Source organism: Salmo trutta, chromosome 25, assembly GCF_901001165.1.
Source record: "Salmo trutta chromosome 25, fSalTru1.1, whole genome shotgun sequence".
Lineage (NCBI taxonomy): Eukaryota > Metazoa > Chordata > Actinopteri > Salmoniformes > Salmonidae > Salmo > Salmo trutta.
Genome location: NC_042981.1, coordinates 31,958,607 through 31,974,641, shown reverse-complemented (window position 1 = coordinate 31,974,641; position 16,035 = coordinate 31,958,607). Strand labels below are relative to the sequence as shown.

General features: G+C 45.1%; 1 protein-coding gene across 3 annotated transcripts in view; it reads left to right on the top strand.

Moving 5' to 3' along the window:
• Positions 1-16,035, top strand: part of LOC115162422 (low density lipoprotein receptor adapter protein 1-B) — a 49,414-nt gene that overhangs the window by 20,201 nt on the left and 13,178 nt on the right. For all 3 annotated transcript variants that reach the window (XM_029713716.1, XM_029713718.1, XM_029713715.1), the window contains exons 2-5: positions 10,519-10,661; positions 11,986-12,098; positions 14,343-14,457; positions 14,899-14,971. In XM_029713716.1, the coding sequence (XP_029569576.1) occupies positions 10,519-10,661; positions 11,986-12,098; positions 14,343-14,457; positions 14,899-14,971 (444 nt within the window). The remainder of the gene's footprint in view (positions 1-10,518; positions 10,662-11,985; positions 12,099-14,342; positions 14,458-14,898; positions 14,972-16,035) is intronic.

Sequence of the window (16,035 nt, the reverse complement as noted above, 5' to 3'; positions counted from 1 at the left end):
AAAATGTCTGCTGCATTTAAAGGTCCCCAAGAACACAGTGGCCTCCATCATTCTTAAATTAAAAGTTTGGAACCACCAAGACTCTTCCTAGAGCTGGCCGCCCGGCCAAACTGAGCAATCGGGGGAGAAGGGTATTGGTCAGGGAGGTGACCAAGAATCCGACGATCATTCTGACAGCGCTCCAGACTTTTTCTGTGGAGATGGAGAATCTTCCAGAAGGACAACCAGACGGAAGCCACTCCTCAGTAGAAGGCACATGACAGCCCTCTTGGAGTTTGCCAAAAGGCATCTATTGGACTCCCAGACCATGAGAAACAAGATTCTACGGTGAAGCGTGGTGGTGTCAGCATCATGTTGTGGGGATGTTTTCAGCGGCGGGGACTGGGAGACTTGTCAGGATCGAGGGAAAGATGAACGGAGCAAAGTACAGAGATCCTTGATGAAAACCTGCTCCAGAGCACTCAGGTTCACCTTCCAACAGGACAACGACCCTAAGCACACAGCCAAGACAACGCAGGAGTGGCTTCGGGACAAGTCTCAATGTTCTTGAGTGGCCCAGCCAGAGCCTGGACTTGAACACAATCGAACATCTCTGGAGAGACTTGAAAATAGCTGTGCAGTGACACTCCTCATCCAACCTGACAGAGCTTGAGAGGATCTGCAGAGAAGAATGGGAGAAACTCCCCAAATACAGGTGTGCCAAGCTTGTCGCGTCGTCCCCAAAAAGACTCAAGGCTGTAATCTCTGCCAAAGGGGCTTCAACAAAGTACTGAGTGGAGGGTGTGAATTCTTATATAAATGTGATATTTCTGTTTTTAATACACTTGCAAAAATGTCAACCTGTTTTTGCTTCTTCATTTTGGGGTATTGTGTGTAGATTGAGGGAAACTATTTAATCCGTTTTAGAATAAAGCTTTAACAAAATGTGGAAAAAGTCAAGTGGTCTGAATACTTTCCGAATGCACTATATCTGAATAACATGCAATGGCCTGTCAAGACTGGCTGTGTTATGTCTCCTCCTGGCTGAGAGTGTGTGTGCCTCCCTCTCTTTTGGTCTTTCTCTGTTTGACTGTCTTTTCTCTGATTGTCTAATACTTCAGCTCCATTATATAGCTCCATGTCACACGAGATCCACATAGCACGTTGGGGGTGACGAAACAACAGAAGCCCATTAATTTTCAATAAAGGAAGAGAAGTGGGCGTGGGACCATTGAGCGACGTGAGCATGGGTGAGGGACGTGAACAGGGCTGGACCATAGTTGGAGTAAGCTGAACTTTATTGAAATACTCCGCGACATCGTGTTATGATTGAACAATCGAAGCTGACTGTAATATCCAGACCCTACTGGATTGACTGTTGATACCTAGCACTATCTGGCCTGCTGGCTAGCACCAACATGAGGGCGACGTGAGCGCATCTATCCGAATTTCTGCGTTTAAAAGGATCTCATCCGTGTGAAGTTCTACCTGCTACACAGCACGCATTGTTTTGAGAGCTGAGAGGAGCATAGGGAAGAGCGTCTATCTTTTCCCATTCTGTACCGTATTCATCGATTTTGTTTTTATTAAAAAATATATTTATGTGTAAGTAAGCTTTGGTCCAGTTTTTCACAACTACTCATTAAATTGTTGCTAGTGGTACTAAATGATCCTCTAATTACACAACTTGCTTTTGTTAGTTTCTTGACTTCATAAATCTTAGTACAATAACCAGTGGTGTATAGTTGAGGCCATATGCAACCAAAATCAACTTTATTTCTCATTATTTAAATTCACAAGATAGAATGAACGTGCGCATCACCCATCGAGATGAGATCGTTGGCGATTCTTGAGCTTGGACACTGCCATTGAGATGCAACGTTGTGAGCGCAACATGGGCAGTATAGCAGCTGTCATTGATTTCAAAGGAAGCATTTCCTTAATGGCTGATGGCAATAGTATTTGTCTGTAAGTCTCTTTCCCTCTCTCACCCTCTCCTCTCTAGTTCCAGGGCAGAGTGTAGCCTATGCTGAGACTAGAGGGAGGGATTCCTTTCCTCCTTATCAGCTGTAACTTCAGGTTGTTGACGGAGGAGACGGCCGTGATCTGACGTGACCCTTTGTCTCCCATCTCTAAATCTCCAGCCTTATTTCCTCTGTTGGCACAGCACCCTGCGGTGTCTGCTTAACTACTGCCACCGTCTGTCCTTTCAATGGGGTCAAGCCTACAGTGCTTTGGATTCCAATCCCACTGTAAAAAAAAGTGTGGCATCGCTTTGCGTCAGGAGAGGTTGATGGTCTCTCTGCCATACTGAATTTGGTATTCTTCAAATTTCTCTTCAGAAAATGTATCATCAATTATATTAAATGAACTGTAAGGCAGGCTAATGGATTTCCTCTGTATGAGTACGGCAGTGATCCTCTGAACTCCTAACGCCCATTGGTCAATGCTACAAGGGAGGGAACGGCCGCTGTGTGTTTGGATGAACCCAGGGTCATGCTGTTATTGATGTTCAGAAGCAGTGCATTTGGAGTCTCTGTGGCACCTGCAGCTGAGGTCAGGAGCGATGTGAGGACAAATGACCTGACTGAACTGGGAGGAGGATTGGCAGATGCAGTCAGTGTTGCTGCAGATGAATCTGAGCTCCTCTTCTAAACACTCGATCTATGCCCTGTTGTACGGTCCCACGTCAAAGGTGTGTTACAGCTACAGAAGCTCAAAGGGCGGCTAAGGGCACTTATCACTGATGCTTCCCACTAGTACTGCGAGACCTCCGATGGGTGGAATTTCCACACAGTCAATCAACCATTGACTGACACACAGGCCTACCGTTTGCAGCTGCTGGCACATCTGTTTTGATATTCAGAGCCATTCACTGGTTTTCTCTCACTGCTGCCAAAACGCCAGCATCTTCCACACGATCCAGGTACCAGACAAGCTGTATTTCTGCTGTGACTGGAGACACTCTGGAATTGGTTCAGACTTCTAACAGCTATGACATGCGCTTAGTGTACAAAACGTTAACTTTCCATGACGTAGACTGACCAGGTGAATCCAGGGGAAAGCTATGATCCCTTATTGATGTCACTTGTTATATCCACTTCAATCAGTGTAGTTGAAGGGGAGGAGACTGGTTAAGTATTTTTAAGCGATGATACAATTGAGACATTGATTGTGTATGTGTGCCATTGAGGGAGACAAAAGATTTAAGTGCCTTTTAACGGGGTATGGTAGTAGGTGCCAGGCGCACCGGTTTGAGTGTCAAGAACTGCAGTACTGCTTTTCACGTTCAACAGTTTCCCGTGTGTATGAAGAATGGTCTACCACCCAAAGGACATCCAGCCAACTTGACACAACTGTGGGAAGCTTTTGAGTCAACATGGGCCAGCATCACTGTGGAACACTTTTGACACCTTGTAAAAGTCCATGCCCAGACGAATTGAGGCTGTTCTGAGGGCAAAGGGGGGAGGTGCAATTCAATATTAGGAAGGTGTTCTTAATGTTTTGTACACGCAGTGTAGACTGAGTATTTGGGAAGGGAAAGGGGGATACCTAGTCAGTTGCACAACTGAATGCATTCAACTGAAATGTGTCTTCAGCATTTAACCAAACTCAGAGAATCACAGCGGTGGACTGCCTTAATCGGCGCCTGGGGAGCAGTTGTTGTTTGGGGTTAACTGCCTTGCAGATTTTACCACCTTGCTGGCTTGGAGAACCTTTCGGTTACTGGGCCAACGCGCTTAACCTCTAGGCTACCTGCCACCCTACTGTTTGAAGAATATCTGTACATTCAGTAGGGTTCTATATTTTGTATTCCTGCAACTGTTTCATTGTTAATTCATGATGGTGGTGCCTGGTAATGCTAATTCAAGTAGGGCCTAGTTTTTATTAAATTGTTTCAGAGGAGCATCTGGTGTATCGCCTCAGATTTGCACACAGGAATGTATCTGGGTTTCTTTAGGGGAATTTCTTCTCTTTCTGTTTTGCCTGGTCAATGGGGAGTCAACATGCCTCGGTCAAGTCCCCCATCACCTCTGTCTCTTGTCTGTGTAGACTAAGGTTTGATGTGGCCTGTTCTTAATGTCGTCCCATGGGAGCAGAAGTAGACACCTACCCCACCAGTGTCTGAGCCTCCATACATACACACCGACATCTACTGTTTCATTATCTAGGCTTGGCTTTGAAGATCACGGACCGATTCGACTGTTCTTATGGCCCCTGCTCTGGGAGCAGCTGTGGTCGTCTGTGTTGCTGCCAAACGGCATGGACCTCCCAGCATGCAGCAGTGTTCGAGCGCTCTGCTCATTTACTGCTGCTGACCAGACAGCGTAGACAGCCTTTTGAAGAGAGCACTAATCACCACGAGGAGAATGTGGAGCTCTGGTACAATATGGAAAGGGATAATTATCCATACGAAGCAGCTCTCTGAGTATAGGCTAGTGTATAAAAATAGCACCGGCTCACTCACTACCCCTCTCTCATGAACATTGAGTTTGGCTTCAAAGGGTAGATGTACTTTAATGTAGCTATTTCAGGAGTAATTGGCACACGTGGAAAATTGCCCCTCCATTATGCCATTGCTTTTAGGCATGAACATTTATTTTTATTTTTGATACATCATTTTGATTTATCTCTTGCAGTTTTCTATAAGAAGTACGGAGAGTGTGAGGGGAAGAGTGGGGGGGATGGAGGAAGAGCAAGAGCAAGAGCAGAGCCATGTAAATGTATGGTTCTGGGGGGGGACCATGAGAAAAGGATTCCACTGAGGTTCTGTATGGAGAGTGAACTGTTGGTCAACCCCATGGCCTCTACTAGGAAATGGTCTTAGTGATCCACACAGCGCACGTGTGGAGATGATAATAAAAAAAGAAAAGTCTTAACTGAACCTCAACTGGTTGAGTCTTCATTGCATGTTTTTTTTTTTTTTTTTTTTTTTGACCTGACAGCTGCCTGAGTAGGAAGAAACAGCTGGTGGAAAATGTCTTCTTTAGGAGGATGTTTAATTTCAGACGGCTTGATGCCCTTTCAGGGACTAGCTTTTAGGACCCTTGTGGTCGGATCAATGCGTAATTGTAATGTAGCTTTACCTATCTTGAAAGCCATTGCCTTGCCCAATGAGCAGCAGTGCAGTGAATTCAGCCTACTGTATAAAATAACATTTACATTTTAATCAGATCTACTTACTGTAGCAATTAGTGTTAAGCGCTTCGAAGTTCACTGGCTCGGTGATTCGAACCAGTGACCTTCCAGTTACTGGCACAACGCTCTTAACTGCTAGTATACCTGCCACCATTAAAGTTCACATATCAGCTGTCAAATTCCTATCAGAATATATGAGACTCGACTGGCATTTCACCTATAAAACACTAATAAGCCTAAGTGACTATACCTCTGCTTGTAAAACTGAAAGCATCACTCCCACAATAGCCATATCTGTCTGCTTAGCAACCTAATAAGGGAGCATAATTAGCTTTTAGTGGTTTCATGCTGTAAAGTCTAGGAACATAGTCTCTGTATGTTCCTAGTGTAAAGTGCATTGTCGGATCAGTGGAGGACCCACGGTCAGATTTGTGTGGTTGTGGGCTCTTGACTTCAATCATGGGCGTTTACCAGACTCTCCTATAAGGTAAGTGTAGGTTCACATTAAGACCATTACAGACCATTAAACCTCCCTTAGTCACTTAGAAGCCCTGGTTACGGTTAGCTGGACTGCAAAGGCTGGGTTTATGATGAGGTTAGCATAAAATGGAGATATGGATGGAGGAGGTTGAAAAGGACAAAGCCTGTGTTTACTGAGCGCTGGTCGCCAAGGGTGGGGACAAAAGAGATGGGTATTATAGATTGCCTTTTTGAAATGTTAGTTTCTAGTTTCCTCCCCCACATTCAGAACAGGGTGTACTAGAAATTTGAAGATTTATGCTCACATTTTGTTCAGTTAAGGAAAGTCACGTTGTTGCACTTTTCAAATCAGTGACCTTGAGTGCGTGTGGTCTCAGTTGGGAAGCTATTGGCTCTGAAAAAAGTTAAACTGGCATTACCTTGACAGTGTTCTGTTCTGAGTAGCAAGCTTGACCTTTAGGCATTTTACATAGCAAGAATATAGGGCTGACCCCATTTTAGTCGACTGGTCGATTGTTTGGTCGATAGGCTGTTGGTCGACCAAGATTTCTTTGTTGCGCAGTAGAAAAAATATAACATTTTTCCATGGTTAACAAGACACCTGTATGATTTGCTCCTGTGGACTAATCGATTGTGGATGCCGTGGCGATGGCAGTCCATCACTGACGTGCTACTGAAATTGTATATGGTTAAAGACAATGGCACAACACTAATATAAAATAATATTTGTAACAAATGTAGACCTCCACAAGTCTAGTTCATTCTTGGGAGCAATTTCCAAACGCCTGAAGGTACCATGTACATCTGCACAAACAATAGTACGCAAGTATAAACACCATGGGACCACGCAGCCGTCATACCGCTCAGGAAGGAGACGTATTCTGTCTCCTAGAGATGAACATACTTTGGTGCAAAAAGTGCAAATCAATCCCAGAACAGCAGCAAAGGACATTGTGAAGATGCTGGAGGAAACTGGTACAAAAGTATCTATATCCACAGTAAAACGAGTCCTATATCGACATAACCTGAAAGGCCGCTCAGCAAGGAAGAAGCCATTGCTCCAAAACCGGGGGGGTTCGTAAATTCGCTCTGGCTATCTATAGGCTGGACAATAGAACGAGTCAAAATTCACCCAATGCTGAAAAACAGCTAAAGAACGTTGGCTAAACTGGAACACTAGCTCGAGCCCATAGCAAATGAATGGAATTGAACGTTTGCAGAGCCTGTTTTGACTGGAGTGATGCTTAGAATTCCATTAATATATCCCTTTTTATTTTACTACTACGATCTGTTCGTTGGACGAAATTGGGGAAAAAAACAACTTGTGTAGAAGTAAACATCCGCATGGTGTCAACTGTGCTTATGTCTGCGTAATGAGAAAGTAGGGAAAAAATAAACGTATATTTCTGGTCTAGCGATCAATGACAAACGAGCTCGCTGCCCAGACTTCTATAATTACAAAGATTAGATTCTCCTGATTTTTAAAATGGTGCCCATGTAACAGTTGTTTTGCTTCCGTCCCTCTCCTCGCCCCTACCTGGGCTCGAACTAGGGACTCTCTGCACACATCAACAGTCACCCTCGAATCGTTACCCATCGCTCCACCAAAGCCGCGGCCCTTTTAGAGCAAGGGGAACAACTACTTTATAGGGCTCAGCGCGAGTGACGTCACCGCTTGAACCGCTATTAGCGCGCACCTCGCTAACTAGCTAGCCGTTTCACACCGGTTACACCCGACTTGAAAATAACTAAATATACACAGTGAGATATTTGGCGAAATAGACAATAACACTATTTGATGAGTTAAATAAGCTTTTAATTTGTCACTTCAAATAACAGTTCTAATTTAGAATGTTGTGTGTTCTGAATTTGCACGTGCAAGCCAAGCGCCACCACTACTACCAGTAGCACTGTCAAAGCTGTACAAAAAAGTCTGCAAAGGCCACGAACAATGTGTTTACAATGCCGCGTTGGTAAAAAAGCATTATTTGTTCGACCGCAATTTCTGGGGTAGATAGTTAGCTTTAGTTTGGTACCTAGCTAGCACCAATACAACCAGCCTGAAAACAATGACCAGTAGACACTGCAGTCATTTTCATTATTCTTAGCAATGATTTAGGAATCATTGTGAGTAAATATTGTTTGCCTATTGAAATTGAACTTCAGTTCATGAAAATAAATAGCTAGCCAGCTACTTAACCCTGTTGCCCAAAGCTAACGTTATAAGCAGCCAGCTAGCTTCATCTGGAAAGTGAGGCTCGACCGGACGTTATGTTGTGAAACTAGCCACAATAAGGATTAGGCACAATAGTGGAATTTGCGGTTTGCCTTCAAAATAAAAGTACCTATTTAAAAGGTATGCATAAGGTTACATTTGGTGGAATCATGCCATATTTAGATTAGATAATGTTAAACCAGGTTGGAATGTGAAGCAATGAAATGGGGTATGTCTACTCTGTGACACCCACAGAACTGTGAAGTGCTTTCGCAAATATTAGCGTTGTCGCTCTTATCGCGGGACTGTGACTGTGAAATCACCTCCGCAGTCAGCCTATTTGTTTGTATTGACATTCATATTGCACTGTACAGCTTTACCCCATTTAATTGATCCCCAAACCTTAGGTATCAGTCTACTCAATACCCAAGCAATTTTTTTCCCAATGCAATTCTAAAGTATAATACATCCAGTGTGATTTCAAAAGATTTGTCAAATTAACAAATAGTCTTTCCGACCTCATTCAGTATTGTTGTAATTGTCATTATTACAAATAAATAAGAAATAAAAAAAATCGGCCGATTTTAATCGGTATCTGCTTTTTTTGGTCCTCCAATAATCGGTATCGGCGTTGAAAAATCATAATCGGTCGACCTCTAATTAAAACACCTAGGATTTTTCTTTATATGGAAAAATACACATTTCAAAATGTAGACCAATCGATTGGTCGAAAGAATAGACAACGATTTAATTTTTTTGTCTGGGACAGCCCTAGTAAAAATGTGACTTTGGCTCAATAAGGGTGAAAGCATAACAATCTGAACCTTTTGCAGTGAAGAATATAGCCTACATGGATTCCAATCCTTGGGTTTACCTTTGAAGGTCTGACCATGATTTTAACCTAGTGACCTTTTCCAGTTGGCTGAATGGCTCTGTAAGAACATGGCAGCTGTAAAAACAGGATTCTCTGGCCAGATGACCTCAAGATCAACAGGAAATATCGCTGACCGCCAGAGACCCACCGTGGCCATGTTTCATGGTTGTCTCTAACTGACAGAATGGAGCACCCCTGGTGCTTGTGAATTCTCCTCAGAGAACACTGTGTCACTATCAACTGTAATTTTCATCCATTTCTTTTCTGATACATATCTTTTTCATGTTAACATGTTACTGATTTGAGGAAGGAAGTGCAGGATGATAAGAAAGTCATAATGAAAGCTGTGCAAAACAACCCCTGTCATTCCTCTTTCGTCTCTGAAACATGAATTGGGCTAGTTTAGATCCAGCGTACCGCCTTGCAGAACTAGGCCTGTAAGACTGCTCATTAAGTCAAAGTGTAGTTAAACGTGGTGCGCTTAGAAGCATTTTGTGAATACGAAGCCTGTTAAGTCCTGCACAGCTACTCTGTAGTGAAGCCAGAGGGGGAGGCGTGTGCCGTGACCCTCTATTGCTGGGCTATTGCGGTGGTCCCTCATGGCCTTGGCTGAGACAGGTCTCATGGGAGAGGTTGAGTATGGGTACTAGTAGTCCTGTGTTCTGCTCTGCGCCATCTCTGCTGTAACTAACTGTTGTTCTGTGCTGTGACTAAATGCCTCTGGCGAACTGGCGTTATACAGAGACCGAGAGAGAAATTGCTCTTTTACTGCTCACAGCGCATTCTGGAGATAAAAGATGAAAGAAATGAAATGGCAGGGCTATTCAACTCACTATGTTATATTTGATTTACTGAATGTCATTAATTATGCGGAGCGGGACCTGTGCTCTTTGGAAAGAGCACACATTGGATTTCCAAAAACGCTTTGAAGGGAACAGCTACAGTATACGCAGTGTGTACAAACATTAGGAGCACCTTCCTAATATTGAGTTGCACCCACTTTTGCCCCTCAGCAGCCTCAGTTCACCAGAACATGGACTCTACAAGGTGTCGAAAGCATTCGACAGGAATGCTGGCCGATGTTGACTCCAATGCTTCCCACAGTTGTCAAGTTGGCTGGATGTCCTTTGGGTGGTGGACCGTTCTTGATACACACTGGAAACTGTTGAGTAGTTTTTGGCACCTACTACCATACCCCGTTCAAAGGCACTTAAATCTTTTGTCTTGCCCATTCACCCTCTGAATGGCACACATACACACTCCATGTCTCAATTGTATTAAGGCTTAAAAATATATATTTTTCCTGTTTCCACCCCTTCATCTACACTGATTTGAAGTGGATTAAACAAGTGAAATCACTAAGGGATCATAGCTTTCACCTTCATTCACCTGGTCTGTCATTGAAAGAGCAGCTGTTCCTAATGTTTTGTACACTCAGTGTATGTAGGGAGAGCAGCCTTTTGACAAATGACTGATTCCTACTGTTCAGACCAAGGTTATTAAATGGAGAAGACAAGCTTGTCCTGTTGTATTTGCCCAATGTCTGGATACATGACTGGTTTGGCAGACACTTACATTTTAAGGTGACTTTACAAAGGCTGTGTGATAACCCTTGGTCTGAGACAGTCTGCTTCTCTACTACTACTACCCCCCCCCCCCCCCCCAAAATCTAACAAAAAGGTCATACAAATTATAGTGCAGTTCAATGGCCTTTTGTTGTCACCTTTCAGCTATGGTGTAGATTGAAGAGTGTTGGGCCATCTGTTTGACCTGTCACCTGTACCGTCCCCTGTACCGGTCTCCTCTGACCTGTGCCCTCTCCTCTCTATAGAGCTGCCAGAGAACTGGACAGACACGCGGGAGACCCTGCTGGAGGGCATGCTGTTCCAGCTCAAGTACCTGGGCGTCACGCTGGTGGAGCAGCCCAAAGGAGAGGAGCTCTCCGCAGCCGCCGTCAAGAGGATCGTGGCCACGGTCAGCACCACACACACTTGACCTTCTACACACTTGACCTTCCCAGGCGTTCTACACCCTATCCCCCCCAAAACACAAACCTCCCCTTTTAGATTCCCTGACCTTTTTTAAAGGGTCTTTTGACAACTTTCCCAAACAGTGGATTGTGATCTATTCCGATACCCGTACCACCACAGTATAAAACAGTCCCATTTACTTCCCCATTAAGTTGTCGCCTTCATGAAAGCCAACCTTCTGCAACAGCCATTTAACCCAGATGCAATTAGTCGTGATGCATCCGAGTGTTGCTCTGGCCAGGTGTATTGTACAGTAACAGGAAGGTGTATTATTAAATTTGGCAGCTCCACAGTCATTAAGTTGGGGGGAGTATATAGGACCCAGGGCACACAGGACAGTCTCAGAGGTGATTGACACTTATTTCTTTCCAATTTTGTGCATGCATTTGTTTATATCCCTGTTGGTAATGATTTGTCCTTTGCCAAGATAATCCATCCACCTGACAGGTGGGGAATATCAAGAAGCTGATTAAACATCATGCACCTTGTGCTGGGGACAATAAAAGGCCACCCTAAAATGTGCAGTTGTGTCACTCAGCCCAACGCCACAGATGTCAAGTTTTGAGGGAGTGGCAATTGGCATGCTGACTGCAGGAATGTCCACCAGAGCTGTTGGCAGTATTTAATGTTTATTTCTCAACCATAAGCCAAACTCCAATGTCATTTTTGAGAATTTTGCCGTATGTGCAACTGGCCTCAACTGTAGACCATGTGTATGGCGTTGTGTGGCCAAGGGGTTTGCTGACATCAATGTTGTGAACAGAGTGCCCCATGGTGGCGGTGGGGTTATGGTATGGACAAGCATAAGGTATGGACAACGAACACACATGCATTTTATTTTTGGCAATTTTAATGCACAGAGATACCGTGATGAGTTCCTGAGGGCCATTGTCGTGCCATTCATTCGCCGCCATCCCCTCATGTTTCTGTATGACAAAGCACGGCCCCATGTCGCAAGGATCTGTACACAATTCCTGGAAGCTGAAAATGTCCCAATTCTTCCATGGCCTGCATACTCACCAGACATGTCACCCATTGAACATGTTTGAGATGCTCTGGATCGATGTGCACAACAGCGTGTTCCAGTTCCCGCCAATATCCAGCCATTGAAGAGGAGTGGGACAACGTTCCACAGGCCACAATCAATATATTTGTTGTTCACTAGAGATGTACTTTTAGCACATACTTGCACACTGGCAAAAGTCACACAGGTTTGAGATTGCATGAGTATCATTAACCTATTCGGCCTCTCACCCTCTTTCTTCTAGGCCAAAGCCAGCGGCAAGAAACTCCAGAAAGTGACATTAAAAGTGTCCCCCCGAGGAATCATCCTCCATGACTATGCCTCTAACCAGCTGATCGAGAACGTATCCATTTACAGGTTAGTCTCACTCACTCACTCACTCACTCACTCACTCACTCACTCACTCACTCACTCACTCACTCACTCACTCACTCACTCACTCACTGACAGAGAAGGGGTGCCCAAAGTTTAAATTCTATCAGGCCAAGTTCTTCATTTTCAACTTGCAATAAAACAAAAGTTGTTTTCCCCCAGAATCCCCCTTCCAAACCCTCTCATCCATCACTTTGAGACTGAGAGTGTTGGGATTTGCGGTGATGAAGAAGGGTGGAGGGGTGGATAGAGTTTTCCATCAATGTCCTCTCCCTCAGGAGGCCTCTACTACAACAACAGCTGTGTGTCTGAGCTTTAACCTGGGGTGTGAGCGCTCAGAAACAGGCATGCGAGATAGCACACACACCCTCAATTTCACCTTTCAAAAACAGTGTGACTTGTTATTGCTTAGGCCAAACTTGAATCGCTTGTTTAATAGTCCACATTTATGAGAAGTGGAGGCTTCCCAGCACTCCATCTCGAAATGAAACGAAGGGGGTGGCAGGTAGCCTAGTGGTTAGAGTGTTGGACTACTAACCAAAAGGTTGCAAGATTGAATCCCTGAGCTGACAAGGTACAAATCTGTTGTTCTGCCCCTGAACAAGGCAGTTAACCTACTGTTCCTAGGCCGTCATTGAAAATAAGAATTTGTTCTTAACTGACTTGCCTAGTTAAATAACGCTAAAATAAAAAGACCAGAACTTGGATCACTCTCACAGTAACAGAGGAGGGGGTTGGATCACTCTCACAGTAACAGAGGAGGGGGTTGGATCACTCTCACAGTAACAGAGGAGGGGGTTGGATCACTCTCACAGTAACAGAGGAGGGGGTTGGATCACTCTCACAGTAACAGAGGAGGGGGTTGGATCACTCTCACAGCAACCGAGGAGGGGGGTTGGATCACTCTCACAGCAACCGAGGAGGGGGGTTGGATCACTCTCACAGCAACAGAGGAGGGGGTTGGATCACTCACAGCAACAGAGGAGGGGGGTTGGATCACTCTCACAGTAACAGAGGGGGGTTGGATCACTCTCACAGTAACAGAGGAGGGGGTTGGATCACTCTCACAGCAACAGAGGAGGGGGGGTTGGATCACTCTCACAGCAACAGAGGGGGTTGGATCACTCTCACAGCAACAGAGGAGGGGGTTGGATCACTCTCACAGTAACAGAGGAGGGGGTTGGATCACTCTCACAGCAACAGAGGAGGGGGTTGGATCACTCACAGTAACAGAGGAGGGGGTTGGATCACTCTCACAGTAAGAGAGGAGGGGGTTGGATCACTCTCACAGCAACAGAGGAGGGGTTGGAACATTGAGGACAAAATCACAATCATGTCGCTTAATTCTCCATCACACTGGAGCACAACCGTTTTCTCTGAGTCTGAAGAGGCTGTGTGATCTTCAACACTATTTAGCTGTGACTCAATGTAATGATGTTGGTTAAATTTAAAGCAAACATTGTCATTCACTGAGGTTCTCCTCTCCAGGCAGCTGCTAGAGAAGATGGATGAGCAGTAAATTAAATGTATTTACCTAGACGCCCAATTTCACAATGCTCTCACTCTTAACATCTGTCGTAAATCACAATGTCGCGCCGTGCAGCTGTTGGCTTTTATAGCAGAGAAATGTTTTTTTTACACGTTGCATTTTTATATCACTGAGTCATTAGTTAACTAGACATTTGATCTCTGCAGAGTGATGTTCAGAGTTTGAGCAGCAGGGTGCTGGTGTAGAGGAACAGGGAGGGCAGATTGCGGTCATTCATTACCCAACCCACCTGTCAATCAGGTCTCGGGGTGATATGATGTCATGCCTCAGAACATTTGCAGAACAGAGCATGTTCCAACGTTAGAGTAGACCTGCAGTTAAGAGGCAAGATCCAATAATACTAAAACGCCACAGGGCTGGGCGGACAGACACAGCAGGGATCACACAGTCGTCTTGGCTAAAACTAATGGAGCCGAGGTACACTGGGGACAAACCACAGACCAATGTCCTTAACTTAAAATTCAAAGCCTGGATCTTTTGATTGGGTCTCCGCCTGCACGCTAGTGTGTGTGTGAAATGTGATGGGTTTATTTAATGTGGAAATGAAAGATTTAAGTGTCTAAATCTGATTGTAGTGGGCTTAAAGGCTTAGTGAAGATGAAGTCGCGTGATAGCCCTGCCCAATCCGCAGGGACACTTTTTTTTATTAAAACTAGTTTGTCTCTGTGACTCCCTCTCAGGATATCCTACTGCACAGCAGACAAGATGCACGACAAAGTGTTTGCCTACATCGCCCAGAGCCAACAGAATGAAACCCTGGAGTGTCACGCCTACCTCTGCACCAAGAGGAAAGTGGTGAGTCTGTCTGTCTGTCTGTCTGTGTGTGTCTGTGGCCACTCTTCCAAATAGTATCTCTCCCAGGGGGTGGCTTTGTGAATGAGTGTGCCACTCCCTCTCTTTCCTTCCCCTTGCTAATTTAGCTCTGGGCCAACGGCCACACTTCCTCCCAGCTACATAAACAACTAGTAAGGAGAAGGTGAACTGAGTAGTAGGGACCAACACGGTCACATGGGTTAATGTTCCCTTATTAAGTGTTAGTTGAGGAGTTTCCTCTGGAGGCCGGCGACCCCTCCCTCTGTTAGTCTCTAGTTCTGCTCTTATCCGTCTTCAATGGCTTTTCCTCTCCCCTCTTAAAACACTTAGCCAACATCTTGTATGTCATACTTACTGTGCTTATTTTCCTCTACCTCTCGCTCTCTCTCTCTCTCTCTCTCTCTCTCTCTCTCTCCCCCTCAGGCCCAGGCAGTGACGTTAACAGTGGCCCAAGCCTTCAGAGTGGCGTTTGAGTTCTGGCAGGCCGCCAAAGAAGGTACGCGTGGTCACCCCGGATGACTGGAGAAGTGTGACGAATGTCTCATTCTTTGAGTGTAACCGTTCTTATCCTCCTCTTCGCTCTCTCACCTCCCCCTTACTCTTTCATTATTCCCCTCGGTTGCCTCTCGACCTCTGTTCTCTCTCAGTACACACTTAAAGGGAAACTTCGAGATTTAGGTCGGTTTTCCACTGACCCAGAGTCAAACCAACCCATGGATCCCATTTGTATGTCTCTGTGAGCAGTTTGGAGATTATTGAAGTTAGCATATTGTTAGCTCAGTGCAATTGCTGGAAGTCTCTCGGTACAATGGCCATCTCCTCTCAAAATCAGGCAAATAGACACAACTACTCCAAAGCTGGGTGGTTGGTCATTTCAACATTGTATCGGTCTCAATGGCGCTGCCCGTGTGCTCAGATGCCATAATGGCCAAATGACCATCCACCCAGCTTCGAAGTAGTTAGGTCTATTTCCCTGATTTTGAGAGGAGCTGGCTAATGTACCTGGAGACTTCAAGCAATTACGCTAGGCTAACGATACGCTAACTTCAATAATCTCCAAACTGCATGCAGAGACAAACTCATGGATACCATTTGTATGTCTGACTCTGGGTAAGTAGAAAAACGACCTACATCTCAATCTCACAGTATCCCTTTAAGTCCCTCCTGTTCCCATGCACTGCATGTATATGTTCTGTACAGCAGCTGAATGAGGGAGGATGGAGTGCATTTGCTCAATCCCACCATAGTCGTCTACAATGTAGCAACATAAATTCCCCTGTCCTCCCCGGCCTTGGCCCTGACCCCTCAGAGGCATGTGAAATGGTGGATCTCTGCTAGGCCGCTCCCACCTTTCAGTTAGCTCCCCAACAGGAATGTCCACATTCATTAAAACAGTCCCTCTGTGGGAACAACCAGGCCAGAAAGGGAAACTTTGTTTTGTTCAGTAAACCCACTTACTTTAGGGCAGATGACTCTGATTAAAGGCTGAGATGGATATTGACAGGAGCTCAGTGAGTTGTAGCCTGAGGCCTAGGTGAGAAAACTTGTCAATCTGCCGTG